At 50.4% G+C, this 16,230-nt stretch overlaps 1 protein-coding gene across 1 annotated transcript in view; it reads left to right on the top strand.

Moving 5' to 3' along the window:
• The first annotated feature begins 778 nt into the window (after positions 1-778).
• WNT9B (Wnt family member 9B) overlaps positions 779-16,230 on the top strand; it is a 30,449-nt gene continuing 14,997 nt past the window's right edge. The window contains exon 1 of the mRNA XM_010389041.2: positions 779-912. Coding sequence (XP_010387343.1) covers positions 836-912 — 77 coding nt within the window. The 5' untranslated portion in view covers positions 779-835. The remainder of the gene's footprint in view (positions 913-16,230) is intronic.

Genomic DNA, 16,230 nt, shown 5'->3' with positions numbered 1-16,230 from the left:
TTCTGGCATCTACACATCTTGGAAAGTGGGTCCCTCCTCCCGCAGGCCTCTGTCTGCCCCACTGTCCACTCTGGATTTCTGCGCTGGAGAACATCAGAAGCATTTTGTCAAAATCCCACGGAGGCCCACGCTGTGCACCTCGCCAGTGACAGTCACTCACCCGTTTAAAAACAGGGCGCCCTTTCCTCTCTCCCCTCTAACCAAGATTCTGCCTGGCAACAGGGTCCCCCGAGCCATTGGACATGCATTTCCCCCGCTTCCAGAGAGCGGTTCTGCTTCAGGACCCGGCCCTGCCCTGAGTCTGGGGGCTGCGGCGAAGAGACCCGCACTCGCTGGGCAGGAGGGCGGACAATGACCCGGGTTTTCCACTGACTCCAGGTGCGTCCCTCCTCCTCCCCGTCCACCTTCTCTACCTCGGAGAAGCCATTGCGCTTGCCTCCGCCCCACCCCGGAGAGGCAGAATCTCCTCCGTTCCCACCTCGTATCCTCCTCCCCGCCTCTCCAGGCCCGGGGGGCTTCACGTTCCTCCGCCGCGACCTCGGGCGGGCGCGGCGCCAGGTGAGCGCTCACCTGGGGCCGGGGGGCGGGTCAATGGGGGCGGGGAGGGGGCGGGCTCGGGGCGGTGGCCCCACCCGCGAGGGGGCGGAGCGAGGGCGGCGGGGCCAATGGGGCGGGGGGCTCGCCGCCGGGGGTTGGGGCACCTCCCACTCTCCTCCCTCCCCCAGTGCCGCCTGCCCCGCCCCACCTGGGTTTAAAGTCCCGCGGGCGGCTGGTGGCGGCGCTGCGAGCTTGAGCGGCGCGAGGAGATGCTAGAGGGCGCCACGCCGCCGGCACGATGCGCCCCCAGCCCGCGCTGGCCCTGGCCGGGCTCTGCCTGCTGGCGCTGCCCGCCGCCGCCGCCTCCTACTTCGGGTCAGTGCCCGCCGCGCCCCCGGCCCGCTCCCCGGCCCGCCTGTCTCTCCCTCCTCCACTACAGCTGGGCCAAATTTTCCCTCCCGCTGTCCTTGGCCCCGCCGAGGTCTCGAACTCAGACCCTAGCCTGGCGCGACCCAGCCCACTTCGCAGTCGGAGTTCGCGCCCTGAGCTCGGTCTCCTGCTTCCCCGACTCCGACTCTATCGCCCTGCTCAGTGTCCGAGTCTCTGGTCCCCTCCGCCGCCGCTCTTCTCATCCCGCCGGGTCTTGGACTCTGCGCACGCCTCGGACCCTGGTCCCGTCTGTCTTGGCCCCGCCCGTTCAGGCGTCAGTCCAGCTCTCTGATGCCCTCTCGGGATCCTCACGCGGGTGCCCCGTCTGCCGCCATCCTGGCCTCCGTCGAGCCGTCCTTGCCTCGGACTCCTTTCCCACCCTCCGCCTTCGCCCTGCGGAGCGGAGACCGAGAGGGCTGGGTGGATGGGTGGGGCGGGCTGTTCCCGGTCTCGGGGCAGAGGATCGTGCGCGTGCAGGGTGAATGGGGGAAGCCTCGGACCGTGAGAGCGCCAGCTGGAGACGCAGGAAGGAACCGTGCGCTGGGGAAACCCGACCACATCTCAGACCTGGCATGGGGTGATTTCTCAGGAGAACACCGGAAAGAGTGAGAGGGCCGTGTGTGTGTATGTGTGTGTGTGTGTACATGGTTGGAAAAGGAGGATCACAGTGGGGGGTGACACTTGGAGAGACAGTGGGGTAGGTGACACTGGGGAGAGAGAGGGACAGGAACTACGAGGGGAATGTTTGGATCAGAAGTTATAGGGCAATTGTTTCCAAGTCCCTTCTTCTCTGACCCTGAATTGCAGGGATTTGGTGAGGGATGGGGGCGGGTATCATGGGTAAGAAGGCACCTTCCCACCCTCCACCCAAAGCCAATTCCAATATGTACAGCCTGTTACTTTAAGCCTTGCCTCCTTTTAAAATTTTCACCCCTAATCAATAGGAGGCTTGCAGTCTGGATATATACAGCAAAGGCAAGAAAACACCAAGCAAGTGACCTGCTAGAGGCTGCTTTGAAGAAGTAGCTAGGGAGAGGTGTGTAAAGGTCTGAGAAGTTTTGCACAGGTTGGAGTAAGGGCTGTGGGCTAATTTCCAGGTCATGACCCCTGGTGAAAACATGTCTGGGCTGTGGAGGAGGGTATCATCCCAGACCCTAGCTCTGGGTTCAGCTTGCTAATGACATGCGAAGACCACTCAGTCTTTGGGCCTCACTTTCTCCTTTTGTACAAAGAAGAGGCTGAACTTGACATGACTGATCCTTTTGCGATCCATCCCAAGAGCAGTACACAACATGTTTGTTGCCCAAAGATTTCAGGCTTGAAGGAATGGTTGTTGCCTCGGCAGGCAGGATGTCATCACTAGGGCATAGACTCTGGGGTCAGTCGTGCCACTTGCTAGGTGTGTCCTCTTGGCCAAGTCACTTAACTTCTCTGTCTCTCAGTCTCTCAATCTGTAAAATGAAGATTATACTGCCTATTTTATAAGAGGATTGAGCTAGTATGTGTAAAACCCTTAGGACAGTGTTTAGCATGCAGTAAGTGCTCAACTAATGTTAGTGACTTTTATTTTATTTTTTATTTATTTTATTTTATTTTTTTAGACAGAGTCTTCCTCTGTCACCCAGGCTGGAGTGCAGTGATGCGATCTCAGTTCACTGCAACCTCCGTCTCCTGGGTTCAAACGATTCTTCTGCCTCAGCCTCCTGAGTAGCTGGGACTATAGGTGCATGCCACCATGCCCAGCTAATTTTTTGTATTTTTAGTAGAGACAGGGTTTCACCATATTGGCCAGGCTGGTCTCGAACTCCTGACCTCAATCTACCCAACTCAGCCTCCCAATGTGCTGGGATTACAGGTATGAGCCACTGGGCCTGGATAGTTTGTTTTCATTAAGGACACCAGGTATAGAATCTTGATGTCCCAGCCATAACAGTTTTCTGAGCTGGAATGGAAAGGGATGGGAAAAATGGTACCTATATTCTCTTACACATTGGCTCATTTCCACAATTCATTTGTTTACTTGGTTTTTATGGTTGGAAATGGGGCAAGAGTCAGGAGGGATGAGAGGAGAGGGGTTCCAGGAGGACCACCCTAGCAGCTGTATTGGAAGGGAAAGGTGTTCTCAGCAGTGCATGGGGTTAGAATTTGAGGTAACTGAACATGGAGCAGCCTTGAAAATGACAGGTGAGATGGTCAAATAGGCCTGGGTTAGAGCTGGGAGGAGTATAGGAGCCACCTCTTCCAGGTCAGGAGCCCAGCTGGAAAGAGCTGACAAAGGACACAAAAGCTGCCACCACCCCAATCTTGGGAGCAGGACAGATGCTCAGAGAATCAGCTAAAACTGGGGCCTCGTGATGTTAAGTGTTTGGTCTCAGGGAACAGACAGGATTCAGCCTGAGCGCTCAGTGAAAAAACCCTCTTGTGACTCAGACCAGGTTTCCCAGCTTCCCATCTGCATTTGCTCTCTGGGAGGAATCTGGTATCAGTCATCTACACTGTAGTGGGAAAGTGAGGCAAAGTGCTTCTTCCTCTGCAGTCATTTGCATTTGGTTATAACACGAAGTGCCTTGGCATCCTGATAAGAGAATATGCAAACATCAGGAAGGCAAGTGAGGCCGATCTTCTTGGGCTCTTTGAAATCATAGAATCATAGACTTCAGAGTTGGAAGTGACCCCAGAAGGATCTCTGGTCCAAAACTCACTGCTTCAAGCAGCATGTATTATTATCCTAATTTTTCAGGTGAGGCAACCCCCCAACCCCAAACCACAGTGAGCCAGCTATTGGTTCTGCTGCTTTTGAGTGAGCCTAGAGCCTAATTCTGTTAATGGTGGTAGAAAACAAAACAAAACAAAACCAAAAAAAACATAACTAGCATTGCAGTTTACAAATCACTTTTTTTCTTTATTTGAGACGGAGTCTCGGTATGTCACCCAGGCTGGAGTGCAGTGTCATGATCTCGGCTCACTGCAACTGCCACCTCCTGGGTTCAAGCAGTTCTCCTGCCTCAGCCATCTGAGAGCTGGGATTACTGGTGCCCCCAACCACACCCTGCTAATTTTTGTATTTTTAGCAGAGACGGGGTTTCACCATGTTGGGCAGGCTGGTCTCGAGCTCCTGGCCTCAGGTGATCCACTTGCCTGGGCCTCCCAAAGTGCTGGGATTACAGGCATGAGCTACCATGCACAGCCCAAATCACTTTCTTATACAGCCACCTCTCTCATCTGATCCTCAGAGCCCTTCCTCCAGAGCCATGTAGGATGGGTATAAATAGTTCCCACAAGGAATCTGAAGGTCAGAAGGGTTCAGTGAGTAACCCAATGTCACACAGCGAATTGGTGGGGGAGGATGAATAGAAACCTTGTCCTGCTTCCAGTCTGGGCCCTTCAACCTACAGGGAACAGCCTCCAGTGCTGAGACAGTATGATTCCTCCAGGGCAGCAGTGGCTGCAGAGAGGCTACAGAGGGTGAGGGTGGAGGGAAGCCTCCCTTCCCTGCTTAATTGACTCTTTCAGACCCTCTTGGCTGTAGTGAGATGGGCAAGGCCACACGTTCTTTTCTGTCCTCAGTAGTGAGATGGGATGCACTGACCCCTGCTAGGCTGTCAGTTTGGCTCACAGAACAGCATGATGGCAGTGGGACAGGAGGCAGACCAGAGGTCAGGGGCTGAGCTAGTCCTGGCTCTAGGACACTCTCTGTGTTGTCCCTCATCAAGTCACTCATCTCCAAGGTCAGTAGCACCTGGAGGTCCTAAGGTTCCCTAACGCTAACAGGGCTGGTCCTGGCTCTGGAAGTCCAGGATTGCCAAAGAGTTTTTATTTTGGCTTTGAATGCCTAGGAATTCCACAAATGTTAACTTCTGTGATGTTGTATAAATGAAAATGCACTGCATTATGTGATGAGCTGCGCACAAGACAGGCCCAGTTACCCAATCCAGTCTATTTATTTATTTACAGACGGAGTCTTGCTCTGTCACCCAGGCTGGAGTGCAATGGCGCGATCTTGGCTCATTGCAACCTCCACCTCCGAAGTTCAAGGGATTCTCCCGCCTCAGCTTCCCGAATAGCTGAGATTACAGGCGTGTGCCACCATGCCTGGTTAATTTTTGTATTTTTAGTAGAGACCATGTTGGTCGCCATGTTGGTCGCTCAAGTGATCCACACACCTCGGCCTCCCAAAGTGCTGGGCTTATAGGTGTGAGCCACCGTGCCCGGCCCCCAATCCAGTCTTTAAGTCATCCCAATGGCTCCGTAACTAGAAATAGTTTCTGGCCGGGCGCGGTGGCTCAAGCCTGTAATCCCAGCACTTTGGGAGGCCGAGACGGGCGGATCACAAGGTTAGGAGATCAAGACCATCCTGGCTAACACGGTGAAACCCCGTCTCTACTAAAAATACAAAAACTAGCCAGGCGAGGTGGCAGGTGCCTGTAGTCCCAGCTACTCGGGAGGCTGAGGCAGGAGAATGGCGTGAACCCGGGAGGCGGAGCTTGCAGCGAGCTGAGATCTGGCCACTGCACTCCAGTCCGGGCAACAGAGCGAGACTCCGCCTCAAAAAAAAAAAAGAAATAGTTTCTGTGGATGCAACTTTTTAAATCATAGTTAACTTTGGTGATGTTTCTTCAGTGTGTAACCTCTGCACTGGTTGAATTTCTTTCCTCTCTAGGGACAGTACAGAGAAGTTTATGAAAGCACAAGATAGTGAACCCCAGCTTTGCCTGTTGCTAACTGTGTGACTTTGGACAAATGTCTTAACCTTGCTGAGCTTTGGGTTAGGAGAATACCAGTCTGAGAGGCGAGCTTGAGGCTTAATTGAAACAATGAATGAAAGGGCTGGATGGGGTACCTGGCACATGCGTGCTAAGTGCTCAGTCCAGGCTCGCTCTCAGTGGTTGCTGGGGTTCTAAACACCATCCCAGGTGGTGGAAGTGTCATTACTATAATTCCATTAGAGAAACAAAACATAATCTTTATTTTCCCCCCAAATCGTTGTTATATACAATGAAATGCATGTTTTTTCTTTTCTTTTTTTTTTTTTTTGAGATGGAGTCTCACTATGTTGCCCAGGCTGGAATGCAGTGGTGCAATCTCGGCTCACTGCAGCCTCTGCCTCCCAGTTCAAGCGATTCTCCTGCCTCCGCCTCTCAAGTAGCTGGGATGACAAGTGTACACCACCACGCCCAGCCAATTTTTGTATTTTTAGTGAAGACATGGTTTCACCATGTTGGCCAAGCAGGTCTCAAACTCCTGACCTCAGGTGGTCCACCCACCTCAGCCTCCCAACGTGCTAGAATTATGGGTGTGCACTACCACCGTTGGCCAATACATGCATTTTAAAGTGCACAGTTTGGGTTTTAACAAATTATACACCTGTATAACACATTTGTGGTGATTCCAATAACTACATGGAACATTTCCACCATCCGAAAGGATCCCTCGTTCCTCTTTGCAATCAACCCTCTCCCACCAGCCCACGGCTACTCCACTTCTCCACTTTCAGTCACTATATGTTAGTTTTACCTGTTCTAGAAGTTTATATCAAGAAATCATGCAGTATGTAGCCTCTTATGCTTGGATTATTCCACTCAGCGTAAAGCTTTTGAGATTCATCCATGTCATTGAATATAGCAATAGCTGATTCCTTTTTATGGCTGAGTATTCCTTCGTACGTCTATACCATAAATTGTTTATCCATTCCCCACTTGATAGATATTTGGATTATTTTGGACAGGCATGGTGGCTCACGCCTGTAATCTCAGCACTTTGGGAGGCCGAGGCGGGCAGATCACTTGAGGTCAGGAGTTCGAGACCAGTCTGGCCAACATGGTGAAAACCTGTCTCTACTAAAAATACAAGAATCCGTTGGGTGTGGTGGTGGTGGTGGTACATGCCTCTAATCCCAGCTACTCAGGAGGCTGAGGCAGGAGAATCACTTGAACCCAGGAGGCAGAGGTTGCAGTGAGCCAAAATTGTGCCACTGCACTCCAGCCTGGGCAACAGAGCAAGACTCTGTCTCAAAAAAAAAAAAAAAAAAGATATTTGGGTTATTTGCAGTTTTGGACTATTTCAAATAAACCTGGTATAAACATCCATGTGTACCTCTTTTTGTGGGTACATGTTTTCATTTCTTTTGGATAACTGTCTAGGAGTGGATTGTTGGGTCATATGGTTGATATATGCATAACTTATAGAATTGGCATTTTTCAGAGTGGTTTTACCATTTTACACAGTAATGTATGAGAGTTCCAGTTGCTCCATATTCTATGGTCAGCTATCGTCAGTTTTAACTTGTGGCTATTTTCCTAAGTATGTAGTAGTATGTCATTGTGGTTTTAATTTGTATTTCCCCATTGATGAATGGTGTGTTGAACATTTTTCCATGTGTATATTGGTCATTTGAATATCATTTCATTGGGTTATTTGTCTTATTGAATCGTAAGAGTTCTTTATATATTTTGTTGCTGTTGTTGTTGCTGTTGTTTGAGACAGAGTCTCACTTTGTATCCCAGGCTGGAGTGCAATGGCACCATCTCGGCTAACTGCAACCTCCACCTCCTGGGTTCAAGCAATTCTCATGGTTCAGCCTCCCAAGTAGCTGGGACTACAGGCATGCGCCACCATGCTCGGCTGATTTTTGTATTTTTAGTAGACATAAGGTTTCATCATGTTGGCCTGACTGGTCTTGAACTCCTGACTTCAGGTGATCCGCCCGCCTCAGCCTCCCAAAGTGCTGGGATTACAGGCATGGGCCACTTGGCCTAAGAGTTCTTTATGTATTTTGGATACAAGTCTTTGTCACAAGTATTGGTAATATTTTATTCCTGCCTGTGACTTGCCGTTTCATTTTCTTATTGTTGTCTTATGAAGAGCAGATGTTTTTAATTTTGATGAAGTCCAGTGTATCAACCTTTTCTTGTATGGTTTGTGCTTTGTTGGTGTTCTACCCAAGAAATCTCTGCCTGCCCAAAAGTTGCAAAGATTGTGCCACTGCACTCCAGCCTGGGCAACAGAGCAAGAGACTCACTTTTCCCTTTTTTTTTTTTTTTGAGAATTTCCGTCCTCCAGGCTAGAGTTGCTTCTGCTGCTTTTGAGTGAGCCTGGAGCCTAATTCTGTTGATGGTGATAAAAACATAATAACGAGTATTGCAGTTCACAAATCACTTTTTGTATAGCCCCTTCTCTCACCTGATCCTCAGAGCTGTTCCTCTAGAGCCATGGAGGATGGGTATAAATAGTTCCCATAAGGAAACTAAATGTGTTACACAATCACAGCTCACTACAGCCTCGACCTTCTGGACTCAAGTGATCCTCCTGCCTCAGCCTCCTGAGTAACTGGGGCTATAGGCATGCGCCATCATGCCCAGCTAATTTTTTATTTTTTGTAGAGATGGGGTTTTGCTATGTTGCTCAGGCTGGTCTCAAACTCCTGGGCTCAAGCAGTTCTCCTGCCTTGGCCTCTCAAACTGCTGGGATTATAGGCATGAACCACAGCGCCCAGCCCTGTTTTCTAGAAGCTTCATAATTTTAGCTTTCTTTTTTTTTTTTTTTTTTTTTTTTTTGAGACGGAATTTCACTCTTGTTGCTCAGGCTGGAGTGCAGTGGCATGATCTTGGCTCACTGCAACCTCCACCGCCTGGGTTCAAGTGATTCTCCTGCCTCAGCCTCCTGAGTAACTGGGAGTATAGATGCCCACCACCGTGCCTGGCTAATTTTGTATTTTTAGTAGAGATGGGGTTTCACCATGTTGCCCAGGCTGGTCTTGAACTCCTGACCTCGGGTGATCCACCTGCCTCGGCCTCCCAAAGTGCTGGGATTACAGGCGTGAGCCACCGCACCCAGCCAATTTTAGCTGTTATGCTTGAGTCTATGGTTCATTTTGAGTTAACTGGTGTGTACAGCATGGAGTAAGGGGCAAGCTTATTATTTTGCACATGAGCGTCCATGTGTTTCAGTGCCATTTGTTGAAATGATGATGTTTTCTCCACTGTCATCTTTGTTGCTCATCAATTGATTCAATATCTGTGGGCCTATTTCTGGACACTCTATTCTGTTTCATTAATCTATATACCTATCCTTATGCCAATACTATACAGCCTTGATTACTGTAACTTAAAAAAATGTTTTCCCCAATAAGTCTTTTGTATTCCTAGATTACTATAGCTTTATGTAAGTCTTGAAACTACTTACTGTAAGTTCTCTAACCGTGCACTATTTTTTCAAAATTGCATTGACTATTCAGGATCATTGTGTTTCGGCATAAATTTTAGTAGTATCTTGTCAATATCCACATGAAAGCCTCCTGGGATTTTGACTGGGATTGCACTGAATCTATACAACCATTTATGGAAGATTGACGCTCTGACAATATTGAGTCTGCTGATTCGCACAAAGGCCATATCCTTCTATTTAGAGCTTTTGTGATTTCTCTCAGCGGTGTTTTCTAGTTTTCAGTGTGCAGGCATTGAAAATTTTAAAAAAGAAATTCTTCCTATGCACTCTATGTATTTGGATGGTATTGTTTTTATTTTTTAAACCCCCACATTTTTAGAAATTGACTTGGGGCCTGAGAAAAACACAGTTGGAGGGAAGAAAGGGTAAAAGAAATTTTAGTGCTTTGGGGGTGGTAGATTGAAAGCCAAACATCGCTGATAAGAATCATTGTGTTTTGGGAAGGAATTTAGGCCAGCTTGTCCCTGGCTGAGCTGTAACCCCTGAGGAGCTGGGCTCCAGAGTTGAGAGTCAGCCTAGCCTCTTCAGTGGATGATGGTGGACTTTCTGTGACTGAGAATGGGAAGGAGGAGAGGAGGGAAGCGGGGCTGGCAGACTCCCAGGCTGGAATATCCTAAGGAAGAAAAGTTCTGGTGCCTTTGGGATTATGTGCTCAGGAGGAAGTTGGGCTCAAGAGGAGGTGGGCCAAGTGCTGTGAGGGTGACTCCCACCCTGGCATCAGCATGAGCAGGATGGGACATGGCCCAAGGCCCTCTTATAGTGTAAGGGGCACTGGGCTTGGGGTCACACAGATCAGAGTTCAAATCTCCATCTACTGCTTACTGACTGACCCAGGGCAAGTCAGATAACCATTCTGACCCCAGTTTTCTCATCTGTAAAATGGGCTAATCTTGATCTCCTAGGCTTGTTGTAAGGGTTAAATAAATGTATATGTAAGTATTAAAATGCTATCTCTATATAAGGATTCCAAGAAATCTAGTGGTCTGCCATACAGCATCCCAAGTTAAGAGGAGTCTTTGGTGGTAACATCTGTTCCTTCTTCTCTGTGCCTGTATCCCAGCCACTGTACAATTCAGAACAATCCCAGCCTTTTCTGTGCTCAGCACTTTATGTGTATTACTTCAGCCTCACATTGTAGCAACCCAGGAGGTAGGTGCTGATATAATTCTCACTTATTTTAAAATTTCACTTTTTAAAAAAAATTTTTAGAGAGATAGGTTCTTGCTCTGTCACCCAGACTGGAGTGCAATAGCATGATCATAGCTCATTGCAGCCTTGAACTCCTGGGCTCAAGCTATCTTCCCACCTCAGCCTCCTGAGTAGCTGGGAATACTGTTGCATGCCACCATGCCTGGCTAATTATTATTATTATTTTTTTAAGAGATGAGATCTCACTATGTTGCCCAGGCTGGTCTTGAACTCCTGGCCTCAAGCAGTCCTCCCGCCTCTGCCTTCTGAGTAGCTGGGATTACAGGCACAGGACATCATACCTGGTCAGTTATCCTCATTTATAGGTGTGCGTGTTGGGGAGAAACTGTCAGAATCCAAGCCAACATCTTCATCTCTGCCTTACGCTGGCAGTGGAACCCCAATTGGAGGCCTGCCCCCTTAGGGCAGCTCTGTCCCTCTAAGCCCTACCCTGTGGCCCAGGCCCTGCACTTGGCACATGTCCTGGGTATCTCTTGCCCTGTGTGTCTCAAACTCTTGGCTCATTAGCCAATTTTTCAGGCACTCAGGTCTTCAGTTCACTTGTAGCTTCCTTCAGTAGAGACCTCGGGGCCCTGCTGTTGGCTGAGTCCCACAGTCCCTAGCGTTGCTCCCTGGTCTGCAGTGAATGTCTTGGTGGGCAGTGCCCTCTCCTTTTCACTGGCCCTTCCTTTCCCCTGGAATCTCCCTCTGTACCCTGTCCCATTCACTCCTTCATCTTCTGCCTCCATGGGGCTCTCTGGGGCACATACTACCTCACCTAGGCCTGGCCAACTGGGAGCCATGGCCTGGCTTCTATCAGGATGGGAACTGGACACAAAGCAGAGAGCAGAGACTTATCCCCATCAGACTCCAGAAATAAGCCACACCCACCGCCTCATGGCATGCTGGTAGCAGCAGACATGAGCTGGGGGGATAAAGTGGCCTCTTCCACACCCAAGCCCCTCAGTGGAGAGATGAAGGCTGAAGAGGAGGGTGAAGAGTCTTAGAGCCAGAGAGACTTCAACTCCCAAGCTCTGGTCAGTCCTGGAAACTTCCAAGAGGCTGGTTTTAGGGCAGGACCAAAGGGTTTGTTTTTCCTGATGTTACAACCCCTTTGAGGCCAGATGCTGTCAGAATTCAACATTGCTTTTTGAATTTTAGAAAAGCAGGCCGGGTGCGGTGGCTCACACCTGTAATCCCAGCACTTTGGAAGGCTGAGGCAGGTGGATCACCTGAGGTCCGTAGTTTGAGACCAGCCTGACCAACATGGTGAAACCTCGTCTCTACTAAAAATACAAAAATAGCCGGGCGTGGTGGCAGCCGCTTGTAATCCGAGCTACTTGGGAGGCTGAGGCAGGAGAATCACTTGAACCTGGGAGGCGGAGTTTGCAGGGAGCCAAGATCGTGCCATTGCACTGAAGCCTGGGGAACAAGAGTGAATCTCCGTCTCAAAAAAAAAAAAAGAAAAGAAAAAGAAAGAAAAGTGATATAGGAGGTAGGGAAGGCAGAAAAAAATAAAATTAAGAAAGTAAAAGTATAGAAAGGTAATGTATTGTATATTCTGTGGCTAACAGCACCTCTAGCAAGGTTGAGGGCAGCACCTGTCATCAGACTCTATTGTTTTTGCAGGAAGACATCTACAGGTTGGGATAAACAAAGACCACAACATTCTCCCTGGTTTGGATCAGGGCTTGCTGCCATATGAGTTCACCACAATTGTTAAAAAAAAAACTTGTAGTTTTCTGAGTTTCCTGGAATTTGGAATTGTGGATAAAGGTTTGTGAACCTGTGGCAAACTTTGAGCCCATGTCACCACAAGAGGTTGTGCAAGCTGAGTTTTTTTTGTTTTGTTTTGTTTTCTTGAGACAGTCTTGCTCTGTCGTCCAGGCTGGAGTGCAGTGGCAGGATCTTGGCTCACTACAACCTCTGCTTCCCGGGTTCAAGCAATTCTCCTGCCTCAGCCTCCTGAGTAGCTGGGACAACAGGCATCTGTCACCACACCTGACTAATTTTTTGTATTTTTAGTAGAGATGGGGTTTCACCATGTTGGCCAGGCTGGTCTCAAACTCCTGACCTCAAGTGATCTGCCCCCCTCAGCCTCCCAAAGTGCTGGGATTACAAGCATAAGCCACTGTGTACCCGGCCTAAGCTGAGTTTTAAACAAAGACTCAGGCCAGATGCTTGGCTGGTCCTCACTGGATGTCACCAGGCTACCCAAGCACAGTTCTTCCCCAGGAACTGAGGTTCAGAGGGAATCGGCTTGGCTCTCAGACCCCAAGGTAGAGGGCCCCACAGGGGCTGAGTACCAGGGCCAGATGGCCCGGAGATCTGGCAATGGGGAGAGCATATGCCAACAATCAGTCACAGGGGAGGGAGGGCGTGGCCACAGTCAGCCTCCTCCAGAGCCACGCCCTCCCAAAGCCCGCCCAGCCTGAGCTTGGGAAGGTTTGGTGGCAGGGTAACGTTAGGTGGTAGCCTCTGCAGCCAGAGAGCAAGACCACAGTGAGGCCAGCAGGGTGGGACTGCAGGGAGGCTGAGGGAGAGCCCCGAGCTGCACTCCTTGTGTGGGGTTAGACACCTAAGGGGCATAATATGCAGCCAGCAGGTGTCTGTGGAGCATCTGCTTGGGAGGAGCAGGCATCTGGACTGGGAAAGAATGGATTTCAGGGTATGGAAAACCATGGCCTTTACCAAGGACCTTACAGGATACAGCTTTGAAGCAGAAGAAAGAAGTGTCAGCCATGCAGAACTGATGGCACTATATACATGAAAGTTGGAGAAGACAAAGAAAGAGGATGGTTAGAGGGGGATGGGGCTGGCAAGTAAGCAGGGCTTCCTGGAGGAGGCAAACAAACATCACATCATGCTAGAGCTGTGTGGGACCTCAGGATCACCTTTCCCATTCTCTGCATTTTTGAGTCAAGTGTTAAAAAAGGACGTGGCTATAAAAGGTTCCAGGGGATCCATGACGGCTTTTGGACTAGGAGAAGGTATCCCAGGCAGAGGTTATGGCATGGAGGTCGGACCAAGTTAGACATGGCAGAGGACAGGGAGAGAACTAGCCTGGCTGAGGGGAGGAGCCCCTTGCTCCAGCCCTGGCTGGCTCTGGGTTTAGGACAGTCCTAGTGGTTCTATTCCCAAGGGAGCTGCTCACAACTACATCCATTCCAGCAGGTATCCTGGACTACTCTGGGGGTGGATCCTTGATCAGGCAGGGAGGTTCCTGCTGTCCCTAGAACTGGGCGGAGGGTGTGGGCCATCCGTGGGACCTGTAGGAGAACAAGTGGAATCTGCAGCATGGAACATCTCTGCCTAGAGCCTGTGCAAATCCTTGAGGGGTCACGCACAAGGTATTCCCCAGATGCCTGGCCCTTTCAGGGCCCAAGCCCAGCCTGAGCCTGCCTGTGCATGGAAAGAGGGTGATCAGAGCCCAGGGTGCATTCAAGAGCCTGCCAAACTAGTTAGTTGGTCAACGCGTCATGGTTAAATAACTTGGTTGGAGTCACCCAGCCAGAGTCACCCAGTACCCTGGTTGGGTAGGAACTTACCACCAGGAGTGCAGTTTCAGCCATGATTTGCCTTTCCCTGAAGTTCCCACCCACTGCCTCCTCATCCCCACACCAAGCTCCCCCAACTCCTTCTCTTCACATACGAGGCCCTCTCCTTTGATCTTCCCTCTATCTAGCCAAGTATGTTCTCAAGCACTGGCATTGTATCAGACCCTCACACTTTAGTATGAATAGGTAGGCCACTTCTGTAAGCCTGATTCCTGACTTTTTGTTGAAAAGAGACTGAGTCTCAGACCAGGGAAAGTAGCCTTTAAACAGAGGGTCTTTCTCTCCCTTCCTGGGGGCCCACCCTTGGGGCACCCAGGGGGTCAGAGGAGTCCTGACCAGACTTCCTCCCCTCAAAACCTAGCTGTCTTGCATTTCCACCACCTTAGATGTTTGCTGTGGTGATGGCTGGTTTGGCTTCCCTGACGTGCTGGGTCAGCAAGCAGAAACTGCCAGTCCGGTGGAAGCAATCAAGAGACCTGGGCCACAGACCCAGCCCTGCTACCAAGCCAGTGGGTCGCCTTGGACGACCAATCTTGCATGAACTTGTGGGGCACCGGAGACCTGCACACTTGGCACACCCTTGCCCTCCTGCTTCCCCACACAGCCTCCAGGACACTTTCCAGGAGCCAGCAGAGCAAAACTTCTGGGCCTGGTAACCTTAAAGGGTTTCTGCAGCTCTCATGCATAATTATTTGAATGGTGCATGTTTGGACTCAGCATAGGAACTGGGGGAGATGTTTATAGTCACAGACTTGAAGAGGTGATGGATCCTTCTTTGCAGGAATGACTTTGGGGACCCTCCGCAGCCACTGTGACACTTGACGCATGCATGCCAGGGACAAAGGCTTCCTCTCCTTGGCTTCAGCCCAAGCCTGAGTGGAGAGGGAGAGAGACAGGAGGAAGAAGAGGAAGCATTTCCTTCACAGATGTTGAACTAGCCACACTCTAAATGCCAGGGATTGTTGAAATGCAAAGCATGCTCACTGTGCGAGCTGCTCACTACCCACTTAGCCCCTGAACACATCTCCCTGATGCCATCCCTTGCAGGCAGCCCGGTCTGTGGCTGTGAGACAGGAAGTGGGGCTGTGCTTGGAGAGACAAAGCCCACAGCTGGACCCGGCTCTTTCCTTTCTGAGTCAGGGATGGGTGGGGGACGAAGCTGTGGGGTGGGCTCCAGCGGGGAGGTGTGGCCAGATTCAGTCCTCAGGGTGGGTTCATGGGGATGGAGGGTGAGAGCTGGGGAGGGAAGGAAGGCTGGATTCAGGGGTGAGGGTGGGGGAGCCGAGACAGGAGGAACAAGTGGTGTCAAGGTCTGTGGGTGGGCCGGGCACAAAGCTGACGCTCAGAAAAGTCCTTTTTGGTGTGTGTGACAGGGTCTCACTGACGCCCAGGCTGGAGTGCAGTGGTGCAATCATGGCGCACTGCAGCCTTGACCTCCTGGGCTCAAGCGATCCTCCTAGCCTATAGCTAGAACCACAGGCACGTGTCACCATGCCCAGCTAATTTTTTAATTTTTTCTTTTGTAGAGACTCAAAAGAGTCTCACTTACATTACCCAGGCTGGTTTCAAACTCCTAGGCTCAAGTGATTCACCTGCCTTGACTTCCCAAAGTGCTGGTACTACAGGTGCGCACCACCACACCCGACCAAAAAATCCTTTATAGTTGTACTTTTTTTATTGATACACAGTTAATAGAGGTATAAATGAATGAGCGAGTAAGTGAAAAGAGGGGGTGGAGAGAGTTGGGCATAAAGGTAGGAAGGTAGGAAACAGTAGCTTCCGAATGTGCCTGGCTGCAGGACGTCATGGAGGAGGTGCAAGGTGGCATTGGCTGCTGTAGAGGAGAAAGGCATCCGGAAGGTGGAGGAGAGGGTGTGCTCATAGTAGGGGAAATCTGGGGCCTCCCAGTGTAAAAGCAGGAGGGGAGGGAAGCCTGGAGTTGGTGTTGAGCAGCCACCCTCACAGAAGGGCTGCCCAGGGCCATGGTGCCCTCTCTTGCTGGGCCAGGCACTGCCCTCACTGAACTCACCGCTGCTGGGAAGAGGTCAGGAGTGGAGAGCAGGGGAGGGGCTAGGGGGGTGTGAGTGTGTGTGTGTGTGACTGTGTATGTGTGTGAGAATGTGTGTGTGTATGTGTGAGTGTGTGTGTGTGAGAGTGTGAGTATGTGTGAGTGCAGGTGTGTGTGTGTGTATGAGTGTGAATGTGTGTGAGAGCAAGTGTGAGTGTGTGTGTGTATTTGTGTGTGTAGGGGGATCAGTGAGGGCCAGGAGAGGTAGACTGAGACGTCTGAGATGAA

The sequence above is a fragment of the Rhinopithecus roxellana genome, chromosome 19, assembly GCF_007565055.1.
Source record: "Rhinopithecus roxellana isolate Shanxi Qingling chromosome 19, ASM756505v1, whole genome shotgun sequence".
NCBI classification, from domain to species: Eukaryota; Metazoa; Chordata; class Mammalia; order Primates; family Cercopithecidae; genus Rhinopithecus; species Rhinopithecus roxellana.
Note: the sequence above shows the minus strand (reverse complement) of the source record. Positions and strands in the feature narration are given on the sequence as shown.